Source organism: Sorex fumeus, unplaced genomic scaffold, assembly GCF_029834395.1.
Source record: "Sorex fumeus unplaced genomic scaffold, SorFum_2.1 ptg000130l, whole genome shotgun sequence".
Classification (NCBI taxonomy): Eukaryota; Metazoa; Chordata; class Mammalia; order Eulipotyphla; family Soricidae; genus Sorex; species Sorex fumeus.
In genome coordinates, this window is record NW_026606187.1 from 8,464,288 (window position 1) to 8,480,897 (window position 16,610).

At 52.8% G+C, this 16,610-nt stretch overlaps 2 protein-coding genes across 2 annotated transcripts in view; one reads left to right on the plus strand and one right to left on the minus strand.

Annotated features, from left to right (window-relative positions):
- Positions 1-400: 400 nt before the first annotated feature.
- Positions 401-706, minus strand: LOC130046004 (cytochrome b-c1 complex subunit 6, mitochondrial-like). The gene has a single exon (XM_056138923.1). It carries the CDS (start codon positions 680-682, stop codon positions 401-403), a length of 282 nt encoding a protein of 93 aa, XP_055994898.1. The 5' UTR covers positions 683-706.
- Positions 707-14,716: 14,010 nt separating this feature from the next.
- SYT17 (synaptotagmin 17) overlaps positions 14,717-16,610 on the plus strand; it is a 57,457-nt gene continuing 55,563 nt past the window's right edge. Inside the window, exon 1 of the mRNA XM_056138815.1 lies at positions 14,717-14,758. Within this exon, the coding sequence (XP_055994790.1) occupies positions 14,717-14,758 (42 nt within the window). The remainder of the gene's footprint in view (positions 14,759-16,610) is intronic.

Here is a 16,610-nt window from a genome sequence, read left to right on the forward strand (position 1 = left end):
TTTTTTTTTGCTTTTTGGGTCACACCCAGCGATGCACAGAAGTTACTCCTGGCTCTGCACTCAGGAGTTACTCCTGGCAGTGCTCGGGGGAACAATATGGGATGCTGGAAATCGAACCTGGGTCGGCCGCGTGCAAGGCAAACGCCCTAGCCGCTGTGCTATCTCTCCAGCCCCTTTACAAGTGCTTTACTGGTATTGTAAATCATAATGCTTAATTTTTTTTGCACAACACTGCAATTTATTGTGTTGATATCATTGCTAGTTACACAGCAGCCACTTTATCCCCAAATCCATGAGGTCCACACAAACTTTTTCAAGTAAGAAACAAATAGTATGTTCAAAACTATAAGGAAATAGCCTGATACACAGGTGGTGAAGACTGGTTAAGTGAGTCTGCACATTATTTCAGGCTGTTGAAGAGTTTGTGGGTTACACAGTGGTCCCGTGCATGCAAGAAGTCAAAGAGCTCCTCAGTGCACCCCTCCTCTGTTTTTGACCTGGACGACACACGCTGGTCACACACCTCTAATCGCTCCTGAGCCTTTGCACATTTCTCCAGCTGCTCACACTGACCTCTCACTTTTGTTAGGGAATCCACTAATTCCTCCTCCTCTTCCTTCTCCTGTGGGTCTCCGGACCCCATCAACATCTCGCGCTCATCCTCCAGCCCCATGTCCAGCATCAGCTTCAAATTCCAGGAGCTGCACTTGCGGCCACGACTCCACTTCACGAGCAAGAAGCCATAATGCTTAATTTTTATCTTTTACTTTTTTTGCTGTTTTGGGGGTTGAAGAGATGGTACAGCAGGTAGAGTGCTCACCTTGCACAGAGCAGTCTCAGTTGCCATCCTGGCATCCCCCTGTGGTTCCCCAAGCCCTCCAGGAGTGATTTCTGAGTACGGAGCCAGGTGTAGCCCAAACCTACCTCCCTTGCCCCCCATCTCTCAATTTTTTTTTGTTATTTTGCTATGGGGCCACACCTGGTGGTGCTCAGGGCTTCCTCCTGGCTCTCTGCTCAGGGATCACTCATGACGGTGCTGGGGAATCCTGTGGGGTGCTGGATATGGAATCCACGTTGGCTAGATGCCAGGCAACTGCCCTACCCACTGTACTACTGCTCAGATCTGATTCCGACTTTTTAAAAAAATTTTTTCTATTTTAATGAATCCCCATGAGATACAGTTACAGACTTACAAACTTGCATGATTTCGTTCCAGTCATACAATGACTGAGTGCCCATCATCCCTCCACCCGTGCCCGTTCTCCACCGCCAATGTTCCCATGTTCCCAGTGTCCCTCCCCCCACACCTCCCCCTCCCCCCCCATGGCAGGCACAGTGTGACCTCAACTTTTTGAAAGCTGCTGAGAGGGAGTCTGTCTTTCCCCACACCCCGGGTGACTTTCCAAGACCTTTGCTGTGACCATGTGACGTTTCACAGGCTCCTGAGAGAACCCAGGAAGCCAAACGCTTCCTGGCAAGCTCCCATTTGCTCGGACCCCGGGTGCCGGTGGGGGCGCCCCTCCAACCCCTGAGCAGGACTATTTATTTCCTGAGCAGTTGCCCTGTGGGGCTATTCCGGACAGATCAGGCGCTGGGGAGGGCAGACGCCTCCCTCGACCTCCTATTCAACATCCCCTGCCCCCAGAGCTGCCAGTGGCATCGGGTCTGTGCTCTGCAAACGTTTACCCAATCACTGAGCCAGAGGCGTGTCCCCCTCCAGGTTCTGTCTCCCTGATTCACTGGTTTGAAAGTTCAATTTTTACTTATTAATTCTGGGGGATTTCAACCTTAATTTTATTTATTTATTTTCCCTTTTGTGGGGAGGGTCATCCCTGGTAATGCACAGGGGTTAGGCCTGGCTCATGCACTCAGGAATCACTCCTGGCAGTGCTGGCCAGGGGAGTGGGGGTCTATGGGATGATGGGAATCAAACCCGGTCATCCGTGTGCAAGGCAAACGCCTTACCCTCTGTGCTATCACTTCAGCTCCCTATTTATTCATTTTTAATTAAAACTTTTTTTTTTAACTAAAGAGCCATGCTTGACAAAATGACTGGGTTAGTCCTACCAGAATTCACCAACCCTTCCACCAGTGCCAACTCCCCTCCACTGGTGTTCCCAGATTTCCTCCCGCCCCACCCCCCCCATCCACCCCTGCATTACAAAGTTCCAGTGGTCACCAGCTTCGACCTCCTGTTCTCAGTTTTATGGAGTCTGTGTTTTGGGTATACGGATATACGGCTCACTCTTATCGCTTGTATAACAGATGCTCCCCCCCACACACAACCCTGTGCCTGCTCTGTTTTAAATCAATCAGGTAAAGAGGCCAGGCTGTGCCATCAGTGACACCCCCAACACACACACACACACACACACACACACACACACACACACACACACATTGGTCGTTTAAGAGAACAAAGTTTGGGGCTGTAGCGATAGTACAGCAGGTAGGGCCTTGGGCGCTGCCGACCCGGGTTCGATTCCCAGCATCCCATATGGTCCCCCGAGCACGGCCAGAAATGATTCCTGAGTGCAGAGCCAGGAGCAACCCCTAAGCAATCCTGGGTGTGACCCAAAAAAAAGCAAAAGCAAAAGAAAACAAAGTTTATGGGGCTGGAGAGAGAGCCCAGGGGCCCTGCTTTGCAGGTGGCTTAAATTCCTGGCACCACCCATGGCCCCCTGAGCACTACCCTTGAGCATCAAACTGGGAATAAATCCTGAGCACAGTGTGAGGCCAACACTCCCAAATTAATTAAAAATGAAATGAAGCTTGTTTTCTTTCTCTTGCTGGCTCTGTACTAGGAAGTGTGTGTGTGTAAGGGGGGTGAAGTGGATAGGTGGGGACTCAGGGCCCCACACTCTAATAGACATTTCCTCAGACAGACGTTCACACACCTCAGCGCTGGCACCCCAGCCCCCGTGGCCTGGTACAAAACCAGGAAAGATGGCGTCTTGCCTCCATTTAGGTGGTTGTTTTGGGCTTTTTTATTTTGTTTTGTTTTGCTTTGCTTTTTGGGTCACACCTGGCAATGCTCAGGGGTTCCTCCTGGCTCTGCACTCAGGAATTACCCCTGGCGGTGCTCAGGGACCATATGGGATGCTGGGGATTGAACCCGGGTCTGCCGCGTGCAAGGCCAATGCCCTCTCCGCTGTACTATTTTGATGTCTGTGCTATGGGCTGCTCCCAGCTCTGGCCTTGGGGGTCTCTCTGGGTGGTGCTCAGGGGACCATGTGGCACTGGGGGTGGAGCCTCGGTCTCCCACATTCAAAGTGGCCTTGGGGCCGAGCCGTCCTCCCAGCCCCTGCATTTTACTTCCTTTGTGCATGTTTTGATTCTGGGAGGGCCACACCTGGTAGTGTCAGGGCCAACTCCCAGGTCTGGCTCAGAGATCACTCCTTGAGGGGCTCAGGGTGCCAGGGACCGTGCCCAGGCTGGCCGTGTGCAAGGCGAGCGCCTGCTCTCTTTCTCTCTCACTGTCTTCTAAGGAAAATTAGTTAATTTATGTATTCTTTTTAATTTTTATTTATTTATTTCTGTAATTGAATCGCAGTGAGAAACACAGTTACAAAGTTGTTCATAATTCAGTTTCAGTCATATAATGTTCCAACACCCATCCCTTCACCGGTGCACATTTCCCACCACCAATGTACCCAGTTTCCCTCCCATCCTTGCCTATGACAGGTCTTTTTCTTCTCTGTCTCTGTGTCTCTGTCTCTCTTTCTGTCTGTGTCTGTGTCTGTCTGTCTGTCTGTCTGTCTGTCTGTCTCTCTCTCTCTCTCTCTCTCTCTCTCTCTCTCTCTCTCTCCCCTTCTGTGCATTATGGTTTGCAGTACAGACACTGAAAGGTATATCCCTTTTCCTACTTTGCAGACTCAGTTCCTGTCCAGAGCGATCATTCCCAGCTATCACTGTCACACAAACATGATTGCACTCTACCTCTTAAAGACACAGACGCTTCTGCTGAAGTCCTCCAGAGAGAAGTAGTTACAGTACCTGCCAGGGCTTCAAGGATGCTGGGGGATGTCATCTTTTGGGAACGCGCCCCTCGAATGGGGGGACCGGAAGAGGGCTTGTTGGATCATGGCTCTACATGCCGTAAGTTTACTTTTACTGCCCTATACACACACCTCCCTCCTTCCACAGGTTGGCACAACATAATTATTTTTTAAATTATGAGCTAGAGAGAGTACAGGGGTTGTCTGATCTCGGTTCAGATCAGTGGACCCCACACAGGGTCCCCTGAGCATGGCCAGGAGTGAACCTTGAGCACGGAACCAGGAGTCAGCTCTGAGCACCGCTGGAGGTGGCCCTCCCAAAAAAAGAAAAAAAGTTAATTAACGGGGCTGGAGCAATAGCACAGTGGGGAGGGTGTTTGCCTTGCATGTGGCCCACTCGGTTTGATTTCCAGCATGGTCCCCTCAGCACCGCCAGGGGCAGCTTGAGCGTATGAGCCTGTGCATCTCTTTGCAGCCTTGCACCCAAAAACCAAAAAAGAAAAGTTGATTAAAAAATCCCCACACGCAAACAAAATTTCAACTGGTGCCTTTTCAGGACGTGCGGCCAGGGTTCAGAGAGGAACAAAGCAGATGAGCCATCATCTCACTTTCCGCCTGGCTCTGGGCAGCGTGCACTCTGAGTCATACTTAATTCCCTCATTCCCAGGCTGAACCCTTGAAAAGGTCCTAATTAGATTCTTAGAAGAAATCATTCCCATCAGACACACACAGGACAGCAGGTTGCCCGCAGAGCTAACCGCAGGCTGGGAAAATGCAATGAGAAGGCCCATCTCTCCAGGGACGAGATCAAGAGGGAGGGGACAGGGCATGTGAATTCAGAGTGGGTGCCGCACCCCTCGGGGAGGGTCAGCGCCGTATTTGCTCCTGGGGTGACTCTGGAGAGAGAGGGAGAGAGAAGCCTTTGAAGGCAACTGGAAGGACACTCTCTGTTTCAGGGTAATTACGTTTCAGAGAGTTCTGGTTTGTGGAAAAGCGTGTTTTACCACCCCAAAAGCTGTATACCGTGGGGGCTTCCAGAACCATCTTTAGTCAGTCCTTTGGCAGAGTGACAATCAGGCCTCCTGGGAGAGCCCAAGACATCTTTGTTTTCCTGTCTCTTGATTCTTCCCCAGGGACTACACAGGGCCCGTCAAAGTGGCATCAGAGCTCCCCCGGATGGGGAATCATTCTAGAACTGCCCACTCCAAAAGGCAGGTGAAGCAGAGCCAAGTTTGAGATTTAGCTTAGTGCAGCGGAGCACAGCACAACTCTAGGGGGTGCTGTTGGCAGAGGCTCTGTGGAGTGGTGCCTCCCCAGTGGGGCAGTTGATAATCCCATTCTATTCCTGTTGAAGAAAGCAAGGTCTCTTGTTCCTCTTGTTGTTGCTACTTTGCAAGTCTGTAAATTTGTCGGACTCTCTCAACCAAGATGATTTCAAGGTTTCCATAGCTTTGCAAAGTGTGCTTCCTTTTTTTTAATGCTTCCCCCTTTTGGGGAGCGGGAGGGGTCACATCTGGCGGTGCTTGGGATTTCTGCTGGCTCCTGCCACGTTCAGGGGACCAGGTGGGATGCTGCGGATGGAACCTGCGTCGGCTGCATGCAAGGCGAATCCCTACCCAAGGCCTGACCCACCGTGCCATCACTCTGGCCAGCAAAGCATAGTTCCTGAATGCAGAGCGTCGGATTTCTGTCACTTTACTGGCGCCCGTCACTTCAGCAAGCTCTCCTCTTGTAGCATCTTTTATCTTCCTTGATGGGGACCAATCCTGAACCCCAAATTATCACACTCTAAAGGGTCTGTGTTTCCCTCTCCTGAGAGCTGAGTATCCCCCCAGTGGGGGAGCCCTTAGCCGACCGACCATCTTTCAGAATGAGGGAACTGGCATTTTCTTCATCTCGCATGGTCTTCCTCATATCCTTCCAACCAGAGCCTGAAGTCCAAGCTCCTTGCATAAAAATTCTGGGGTGGGCCAGGTACAGCACTTGCTTTGTTCGTGACTAAGTCAGGTTTGATCCCTGGCACCACATATGGCCCCTCAAGTGCCACCAGGAGTAAACCCAGAGCACAGAACCAGGAGTAAGTCTGAGCATTGGGACCCCCAAAATTCTGGGGCTATTGGGGTTGGAGAGATAGTATAGCAGGGAGGGTGCTTGCCTTGCACGGGGCTTATCCGGGGTCAATCCCCGGCATCCCATATGACCTTCAGAGCACCTCCAGGAGTAAGATGAGCACAGAGCCAGGAGTAAGCCCTGAGCATAGCTGGGTGTGCTTAAAAATCAAACCAAAACAAAAAATTCTGGGGCTGCTTCCCCCAAAGACAGACACCTCCTGAGACAGACTAGAGGGTTCCATTTCAGAAAGAAACCCTTCCTGAAAAGCAGAAATCAGCAAAACTGGCCTGGTGGCTGGCAACAGCCTTGAGGGGTTGGCTCTCCACTGGTACATTTCTCTCAGGCTCTGGGGACCCCAGGGCATTGCCGCCTGGCACTTTGAAATTGAAACAGGCTTTTGTTGTAGACAAGGGCAGATGTTTGTAAATTGTCTGTGTACACTGGATCCTTGTCCTTTTCCCCGGGCAAGATTCAAAAGGGCGGTGGCAGGGGAAGACAAGTAACCAAGAGACAAAAACCACCCAGAAACCCAGGAAGTGAACCAGCTGAGGAACACACCAATGGACAGAATAAGAAGCTCCTAATATACCTGCCATTCCCCGCACCTTCGGCTGCCAAGCTCTGGGGTTGGCGTTCAGGGTTAGGAAACAGTGAGTAAGGTCTGTGACTTAGGTGGGTGTGAGACAGACACAGCTGGTAAATACCATCCTGACAGTGCCCACTGTTTCAGAGTCATAAGACCCCCCCTGGGTGGTTTGGAGATGCGAATTCTATGCTCAGGGATCACTCCTGGCAAAACTAAGTTGTTTTTTTCTTTCTTGTGCCTCCCTCCCTCCCTCCCTCCCTCCCTCCCTCTCCTCCTCCTCCTCCTCCTCCTCCTCCTCCTCCTCCTCCTCCTCCTCCTCCTCCTCCTCCTCCTCCTCTTCTTCTTCTTCTTCTTCTTCTTCTTCTTCTTCTTCTTCTTCTTCTTCTTCTTCTTCTTCTTCTTCTTCTTCTTCTTCTCCTTCCTTCCTTCCTTCCCTTCCTTCTTTCTTTCTTTCTTTCTTTCTTTCTTTCTTTCTTTCTTTCTTTCTTTCTTTCTGACTTTTGGGCCACACCAAGTGATGCTCAAGGCTTCCTCCTGGCTCTGCACTCAGGGATCACTCCTGGTGGTACTCAGGGGACCATATGGGATGCTGGGGATCGAACTTGGGTTGACTGCATGCGAGGCCAACGCCCTCCCCACTGCACTATCTCTCTAACCCCTTTATTTCTCTTTCTCCTTTCCCTCCCTTCCACCCACCTCCCACCTTTCAAGTTTTTTGGCCACACCTGGCTGCTAGAGGCTTCCTGACCTTGCTGTACTCAGGGGTCACTCCTGGTAGAGCTTGGGTGATGGTGTATAGCCCCAGGGATTAAACCTGAACCGGTCGCATGTAAGACCAGCACCTTTCCTACTGTGCTATGTCTTTGGCCCCAAATGCGAGTTCTGACATGGATGAAGATGCCAGCTCACCCCAGTTCAGAGCCTTTAGGAGACGGGGTTCATGCCTGCCCACACTTGGGAATCCAAGCTGGCAGCCACTGAGAGAGGCTCCTGAGAAGCCAAAAGGGGCGGCGTCCTGGTTCTTGGAAAAGTCTTCCTGTTCCTTGGAATATGCTCATGGAAAACTTAGGGCAGTGGAAATCTTCACGGCAAACTCATGGCTGTGGTCATGTCGATGGTCCGTAAAGGACTCAGCGAGTCTCCTCGGAGTCGGCGTGGCGCTGTCTCTCTGCCGCCTTCCTTTTACTGGGTAAAGAGCTCTTTCCAGGGAAGCCCCCTTTGCAGGGGGGTGTCTTTCTTTTATTTGGGGGGAGGAGCACCCCCACCAGTGCTGAGGAGTTACTCCTGGCTCTGCACTTAGGGTCACTCCTGGCAGTGCTCAGGGGACTATACACAGTGCGGGGATTGAACCCAGGGCGGCCACGTGCAGGCAAATGCCTTAACCTCTATACTAGCTCCCTGCGCCCCCAAACCTCCTTCTAATGCTACGTTTGCCTCTCGGTGATTTCCATCTTTTTTTTCTTTTTGTGTCACACCCGGCGATGCACAGGGGTTACTCCTGGCTCTGCACTCGGGGATTACTCATGGCGGTGTTGGGGGGACCCTATGGGACGCCGGGAACCGAACCTGGGTCGGCCGTGTGCAAGGCAAACGCCCTACCCGTTGTGCTATTGCTCTAGCTCCTATCCCTTTACTTTTTAAGAACTATGGCTGGTAGAAAATGAAAAGTGAAATATCTGACTTGTGTGCACTCAGCGACCAGCACTGGCGTGGAGCCCCCACCTGCTCCTGACTTGCCACCCCCTTGCTGGAGTCAGGACGGGGTCAGTGGAACAGCCCCACGGTAGGTGCCCAGCTACTTGAGCAGCTGGGAGAGCGGGCATCACCCAGACGGAGGGCCGAGGTTGGCAGAGCCAACAGAACCAACGGAAGTTCGTGCTGTTGTATCAGTCAGTGACAGCTGCATAGGAGACAGCCCCAGGGTTTCCTTGCCACAAACAGCCCTCTACCATTGAGCGCGTGTCTTTGGGGAAGTCCAGCCAATCTTGACTGGATTGGGCTGATTTTAATTGGGCCCCTTTCTGGGCTTTGGACTTGATTGGCTCGTGCTGAGGCTTAGAAATCTCAAAATTGTTGAGCTGGAGACATAGGACAGCAGGTAAGGTGGGGTGTTTGCTTTGCATGCAGCTGACCCAGATTCTATCCCTGGCATCCTTTATGGTCCCTTGATCCCTGCTAGGAGTGATCCCTGAGCCAGGAGTAAGCCCTGAGCACCCCTGGGTGTGGCCAAAAACAAACAAACAAACAAACAAACAAAAATCTCAACACAGCAAAAGCTCTGCAGGTGGTCCTAATGTAGCCAGAATGAAGGACCATTGATTCTATTTTTTCCCTTTTTTGGAGGGGTGTGGGGGCACACTGGTTTACTCCTGACTCTGCACTCAGGGATTACTCCTGGCAGACTCAGGGACTATTTGGGGTCCTGGAGATCAAATCTGGGTTGGCTGCATGCAAGGTGGTACTATTGCCCCAGTCCCAAATTCAGACTGAACTAGTGGTCGTCAAACTTGCATATGCACCCGAGTCCCCAGAGGGTCCACTGAGACCCAGAGTGCTGGGTTCCACCCCCAAAGTTTCTGGGGGGGGAATGCTTAAGTCTTTGTCACCTTCACACATTCTGGAGCAATTTGAATGCAGCTCAGCTGAGGATCATTGTCGGGGGATTCCTGAGCACATGAAGTCAGGATGGAAGGAGACCCTCCCGGTAAAAGTAAAGGTAAAGTAAAGGCCCTCCCGTTGATCGTCAATTTGCTCGAGCGGGCCCAGTAACGTCTCCATTGGAGACTTTGTTGTTACTGTGTCCGGCATATCGAATACTCTCGGTAGCTTGCCGGGCTCTCCGAGAGGGGCGGAGGAATCGAACTCGGGTCGGCCATGTTGGCCGCGTGCAAGGGAAATGTTCGATCCCCAGCATCCTACAGTGTCCTCCAAGTCTACCAGGAGTGATTCCTGAGTGCAGAGCCAGGAGTAACCCCTTAGCATTGGTGGCGTGACCCCCAAACAAACCAACAAAACATATTCCTGGAAAACTGACCACTGTGGCCTGGTGGCTCCACCCGTGGGTGGAGCAGCACAGAGCACTGCCCAGTCTGGGTCACGTGCACAGGGAAAGCGCCGATAGAAATGATGGCAGCAGCCCTGATGCCATGCCCACCCCTGGCCTCCTGGTGCTTTAGTGCCAAAGTCAAAGCTCCCCTTGATGCTTCTTTGATTGCATTGAGATGGAGATTGCAAGAGATGTACTAATCAGAGGATGTCACTCTTCCCCCCCACCCCCACTGTGGCCCTAATCACTCCTGAGATGTGTCTCCCACTGTGCCTACCCCCTGCGTGAATGGGGTTGGGTCCCATGGAGGGACACAGCTCCTCGGGCCTGCAGAAGTAACCGGAAACCACTTCCAAAGATCAGAACTGGGGCCCGGAGTGATAGCACAGTGGGTAGGGCGTATGCCTTGCACGTGGCCGAGGAGTAATTCCTGAGTGCTGAGCCAGGAGTAACCCCTGTGCATCTCTGGGTGTGATGCAAAAACAAAAAACAAAACAAGAACAAAGATCAGAGCTCTGGGGCTGGGGTCAATGGTCAAGGTGTTTGCTCTGCACCTAGCTGAGCCCAGCAAGGTGTGACTCCCCCCTCCCCTCAGCACCACAGGGGGCAACTCCCTGGTGCAGAGCCAGAGCAGCCCAGAAGCACCTCTGCCTGTGTTCCCCAAGCCCAGAGGGTCAAACCCTTAGCACCCCTCTTCTCCCCAAGGCAAAAGAAGGTCTAATAAAGGCCCGTGACCTTCCTTTATGGGGTTGGGGGGTCAAGAGTGATCTCTCCTAGAGATAAACCTCTCAAACAGAGGAAGCATACTTCTCAAACAAATTCACTTACAGGCCATACAATTCATTCATTTGAAGTGTCAAGGGTTTCTAGCAATGCCACCGTGAATTATTCCTGAGTCATCTGGCTCGGGGGACCATATGGGATGCTGGGAATCGAACTGGGGTTGGCCCTGTGCAAGGCAAACACACCCTCCCCGCTGTGCTATCACTCCAGCCCCCCACAACCTCGTGTTAGAGCACTCTGCCCCCTCCTCTCTGGCACTCCTACCCAGGTACTGATAGTGGTTTACTGACCATCACCCCTTCTCACCCCCCACCGCAGGCTATGCCAACTCTCTGTCTCTTTCCAGCTGCCCTCTCTGGGGACAGGTCTGGTGTCACGGATGAACTCCCCTGGGCTTTTGCTGTCTCCTGCCTGTGTGATGTTATCCTTACCTTTTCCCGTTGTCTGAGATATTCCGCTCAGCACTGGCCGGGGCTCGATGGGTCAGCTGTGTTATTGATGCTGTCTTGGAGTGGCCCTTCCTGGGCATCTCATAAGCAGACTCATGGGATGGGCCGTCTTCTCTTCTCTGCCTTGTCCTTTTAGCACAGAAAATTTGATGTTGCCACGGGCAGACCCGTTTGTCGCTTCCTGGCTCCAGCATCTTCTGGGGTAAGACTCTCCTGCTAAGGGACTGTGTCCACTTTGGGGCCACTGTGACTATAAGGGTCTTCAGTACAGCGTGCCAACCTCCAGCAGCCTTCTTCTGGTTTCTTTCCTTTTTTTTTTTTTGCGGGGGAGGGGGTCACACCCAATAATGCTCAGAGGTTACTCCTGGCTCCTGCACTCAGGAAATACTCCTGGAAGTGCTGGGGGGACTATATAGAATGCCGGGGATCGAACCTGGGTCCATTGCATGCAGGGCAAATGCTCTCCTTGCTGTACTATCACTCCGGCCCTTCTTCCGGTTTCTATTTTCACTAGTGAGATTCAACCTGGACAAGCTCTGCTAGAAACACGTCAGATTCACGGTGGGTGGATTTTTGAATTAATTCATGGTCCGTGTACCATCAGAATCTTTTCACTGTTCCCAAAATGTTCCTGACCTCTACATTCAGTTCCAAGAAACCCCATGTGGGGTGGTGACCCACAGCCTTTTTGTTTCTTTTGCAGGGGGGTTGGGCCACACCCGGCTGTGTTCAGGGCTTACTCCTGCCTCTGTGCTCAGGGGTCACTCCTAGCAGTGCTTAGGGGGCTCTCTGTGGTGCTGGGGGTCCAAGTGGGGTCAGCTGTGTGCTAGTAGTAGTAGGAAAGCGCCTTAGCCCAGTACTATCTTTCCAGCCCAGCCACATGCCGATTTTGGTTGTTGTTTTGGTTTTTACTTTTTGAGTCACATCGAGTAATGTCCAGGGGTTATCAGTTCAGTGCTCAGGAGTCACGCCTGGTGGTACTCAGGGTCATGCAGTGCTGGGAATCAAACTGGAGGCTCTTGCAGGTGAAGCCTGTGTCCTGGTCCTTTGAATTCTCTCTGCCACCTCAATAGCCCACAGCGTCAGCTGCCGGGCTTTACACTCTGTTGGCTTCTCCGTCCTCACCCCAGACTGTGGCGAATCTTGCTGCAGAATAGGGAGGCCGTGGCCAAATTCATTTTCCAGCTCTGAAAAGGCAAAATTGTTGATCGAGGAGGCGAAAGGTCACAGTCCTTTCTGTGGGAGCTCCCCCCTCCCCCCATTTCTCCTCAAGACAGAAAGACAAGCGCCAATTAGGGTCAATTTGTGGGACCAATAGAAGAAGATGCCCGGAAAACACACATCTCTTCTCACCGGGTTGCTCTGCTGAGAAAATGTAAGCCTGGTGCCCAGTTGTGCCAGTGGTCTGTGAACAGATGCCAGCAGGTGAGGTGTCATCTTTGATATTAATGAGCACCTGCTCTTCTCAACGAGAGTGGAGAGACAGGTGTGGAAGAGGCATTTGCAAACAAATCAACCCACTCACCATGAGCTCCGAGCGGTCAAGTCTAGTTGGGGAGGAGTCGGACCATTTGAAAAAAGGCATGTTCAAAGGGCCAGGGGCCTGGGACTAGATCCCCAGCACTGCAGAGTCCCTTGGCATTGCTGGGAAGGAGGTTCTGAGCACAGCTGGGAGTAGGACTCCCCCCCCACACACACACTCCTGAAAAACAAACAGGAGTTTCTGGAAGGTGATTCAGCGGCCAAAGCACCTGCCTAGTGAGCATAAGGTGGTGCATGGTCATTGCCCAGTGCTGGGCCGGGTGGCCCTGTGGTCCGCGATCCGGACGCTGCAGTTCTAACAACACGACAGCCAGGTGAGGGCAAACACTGAGACTGAAGGGTGCAGGACCCCCTGTTTCCCGCCCCAGCAAGCCCCATAGCTGCAGGGATGTGCAAGCAGAGAGGGGTCACCAACTGCTCTGGGCACACGAGAGCCTGGGTGAGGCCCAGAGCTGATCGCTGAGCACCACGACCCAACAGGCGGGGCCAGGTCGGGGCACCAGGCTTCGACAAACTGCCGGAGTCCGATGGGCTGGGTGCGGGGGATGAGGGCTGGAAGGACAAGATCCCGCATCACGGCGTCCTAGGAGCCTGCACCCCAGGGGAGAAGGGATGAAACAGCAGCTGGCAGTGCAGGACCCCTTCCGAGTCCCAGGAAGGTGGGTTTCCTGCGCTGATCCCGGAAGTCCCAGCTGTGCCACCTCCGCCTCCCCTGTGATTTTCTTTTCTTTCTTTCTTTTTTTTTTTTGCTTTTGGGTCGGGCTGGAGCAATGGCACAGCGGGTAGGGTGTTTGCCTGTCACGCGGCCGACCGGGGTTCAATTCTTCCGTCCCTCTCGGAGCCCAGCAAGCTATCAAGAGTATCCCGCCTGCACGGCAGAGCCTGGCAAGCGTCCCATGGCGTATTCGATATACCAAAAACAGTAACAACAGGTCTCACAATGGAACGTTACTGGTGCCCGCTCGAGCAAATCGATGAAAAATGGGAGGACAATGCTACAGTGCTACAGTGCTTTTGGGTCACACCCCACGATGCTCAGGGATTCCTCCTGGCTCTGCACCAAGGAATTACTCCTGGCGGTGCTCAGGGAACCACATGGGATGCTGGGAATCCAACCCAGGTCGGTGGCGTGCAAGGCAAACACTCTACCCGCTATGCTATCACTCGAGCCCCTCCCTGATGACTTTCTGATTTTAGGAGCTAAATCCTGTCTCTGTTGCTCCTGGCCATGGCAGAGCTGGGGACATGACAGAGGACCCCCAGCTCCATGCAAACAGCCCATCATTAAACTGCCCTTGCTCTCTCCGTCCTGCAGACTAATTAGCCAGCCTTTTCTGAATCATGGGTGGAGAGGGCTGGCCAGGGCAGCTTCAGCCTCAGACAGGAAGTGGGACTTCCTGAACCATCGTGGGGGCTGGAGGGTGCTGGTGGGGGTGTTCAGGGCATCTCCAGGGCCAGCTGCCCACCAGGCTCCTTCCTCCGGGCAGGCCTTTGCTGGGCCGCCTGCAGACAGCTCGCCAGGGGCTGGGCTGAGGCTGGAGCCACGCGCTCCTGGCCGGTCTATATCTTCATGGAAATGCCTGCCTTGGTGGGATCACCCAGTCCAGCCAGGGGGCACTTGTGGGGCAGCCTGACAAAGATGACATCCTCTTTGCCAAGGTCAAGGTAAAATTTTGGGTCCTCTGACAAACTTAGAAGGACTGCACTCATTTGTGGAATATAAAATAACATAGTATGAGACTAACTCCCAAGGACAGTAGACACAAGGGCCAGGAATATTGCTCCTGGAAGCCTGCCTCATGAGCAAGGGAAGAAGGCAGCTGGAATAGAGAAGGGATCACTAAGTCATTGATGGTTGGAGGGATCATTTGGGATGGGAGATGTGTGCTGAAAGTAGATAAAGGACCCAACGTGATAGCCTCTCGGTATCTGTATTGCAAACCATAATGCCCAAAAGTAGAGAGTGAGTATGGGGGAAATTGTCTGCCATGGAGGAAGGGGGAGGGTTGGGATGGGGGGGGTGTATACTGGGGACATTGGTGGTGGAGAATGTGCACTGGTGGAGGAATGGGTGTATGATCATTGTATGACTGGAACCCAAACATTAAAGCTTTGTAACTGTATCTCACTGTGATTCAGTTAAAAAAAAAACTGGGGGAGGCCCTCTGTCTCAGCATCTCTGGGGAGGTTTGTTGGGGAGATGGAGAAGCCCCATCCCCCAGACCCACTCGACTGCATCAGAGTATGTGAGTGGAGAGTCAAGTATTTAAGGTGACGATTAGGTGACAGTTAAGTGATGCGGTCAAGGATGCAGAAATCTGTTCTGGTGTGAAACCAGCCTCTCTCAATTCTCAATCTTTTTGGGGGATGTGGGGGGCACACCCAGCAGTGCTCAGGGATTCTTGCTAGCTCTGTGCTCAGGGATCACTCCTGGTGAGGCTCAGGGGACCCTCTGGAGTGTCAGAGATTGAACTGAGTCAGCCCTGAGCAAGGCAGGTGCCCTATCCACTGAACTCTCCTTCCAGCCCTTGATTCTCCAGCTTATGGGTGACCAGAAAGGCCCGTGGGCAGGGTCTGGAAAGTTCTTGGTCCAGCCTCTCGAATGCACCTGTCTCGCCCGGGGAACGAGTATTCCCTCCTCCCTGCTGTTCGCTGTGTTTCTGTGCTGACCTGGATGGTGGCACTTGTACATCCTCAAGGCTGCAGTTCCCCAGGTGGAGAGTCACATTATGTGGAGACAGCAGAGTGGCTGGGTGAGGCCCCAGCCTGTGTGGCCACACAGGGTATCAAGCTCATGACCTCCTGGTGCTCTAGTCCTGCGCAGGCCCAGGGGGTGGGGGTGTGCAGCGATTATGGGAACGAAAAGCAGGAAGAACTTGTGTCCTCAACGGCAGGTGAAAATGGGCCCATGAAATCCTGCCTCCCCCATGCCTCACAGGATCTATGGGTGTCCCATTTCCTGAGGGTCTGAAGCCACAATGGGAGACAGCACAGCTCAGAGCCCGCCCACCTTATCCCTCCTTCTTCCCTTCCAGCTATCGAGGCCATGAGGAGGCTTGAGACAGATGAGAGAGACAGACAGACACTCATTTCACTTCCAGCTGTCAAAGCCATTAAGAGGCTTGGGGGTAGGTACAGGTGATGGACAGGAGAGACAGACAGACAGACAGACATGAATTTGGTGTGACTGCACAGCTATTTTTTCTCTTGCTTGAGGAGGTAAGTATTAGACCCATTCTGCAGATAAGCAAAACTAAGGGCCCCTCCCCACCCCTGGGAACTGAGTGGCTCACCTCAAACAGGCTGACCCAGAGCTTCTCTTGCGAACCACCACTCCTGGCTGGCACAGGGTCTGCTCTTGGCTCGGTTTTACCTGCCCATGGCTGTCCTTCCTCTCTGCAGACCAGCTCGGTAATTAGCCCCTGGCCCTCTGACCTCCCCAGGGTCTGGGCAGGCTCAGCTAGGATCTGAATGACAGGCTGGGGAAGCTGTATCATTAAAGTTGACTGAGGAACCGGTGCAGACGGCCTGCCTGGCCAAAATAGAAGATCCCCAGGGCCTTCCCGCCCTACAGTGGGTAATCAGAGGCTGTGGGTGCAAGCCCATGGCCACTGACTTTCCTGTTTTTCATTTGGGGGCAACACCCAGTGTGGGAAGCTGGCCCTTTAACTGACCAAGGGCCTACGTGCCTGTGCTAGGTATGGCTATCCTGACCTACGTGACCCTCGGCAGGTAAAGCCTGTGCTTTGTATGGTTATCCTGAGAAAACAATTGTCATGGCTGTAACTGACAATGATTAACTTAGTATAAGCTTTGTAATGTATGGTAGGTCAAACTTATGGACTCTGTAACTTTCCTAACCACATCTGGGCACGACCCTTTGTGTAGCTGCCTCACTAATATATACCCCATCGCCCTCAATAAAGCCTGTCCCTTTTTCTCCCTGTTTCTGAGCTGCATTCTGTCTCTTGTGTCTTGTGTTCATTCCGTCTGTCCTTCCCTGCACCTATGGATCCTAGGGCCACCTCCGCGGGCCGGAGAGTGGTTTTGCGGCCCCCCCGCAACCCAGTAGTGCTTGGGGGCTCCTCCTGGCT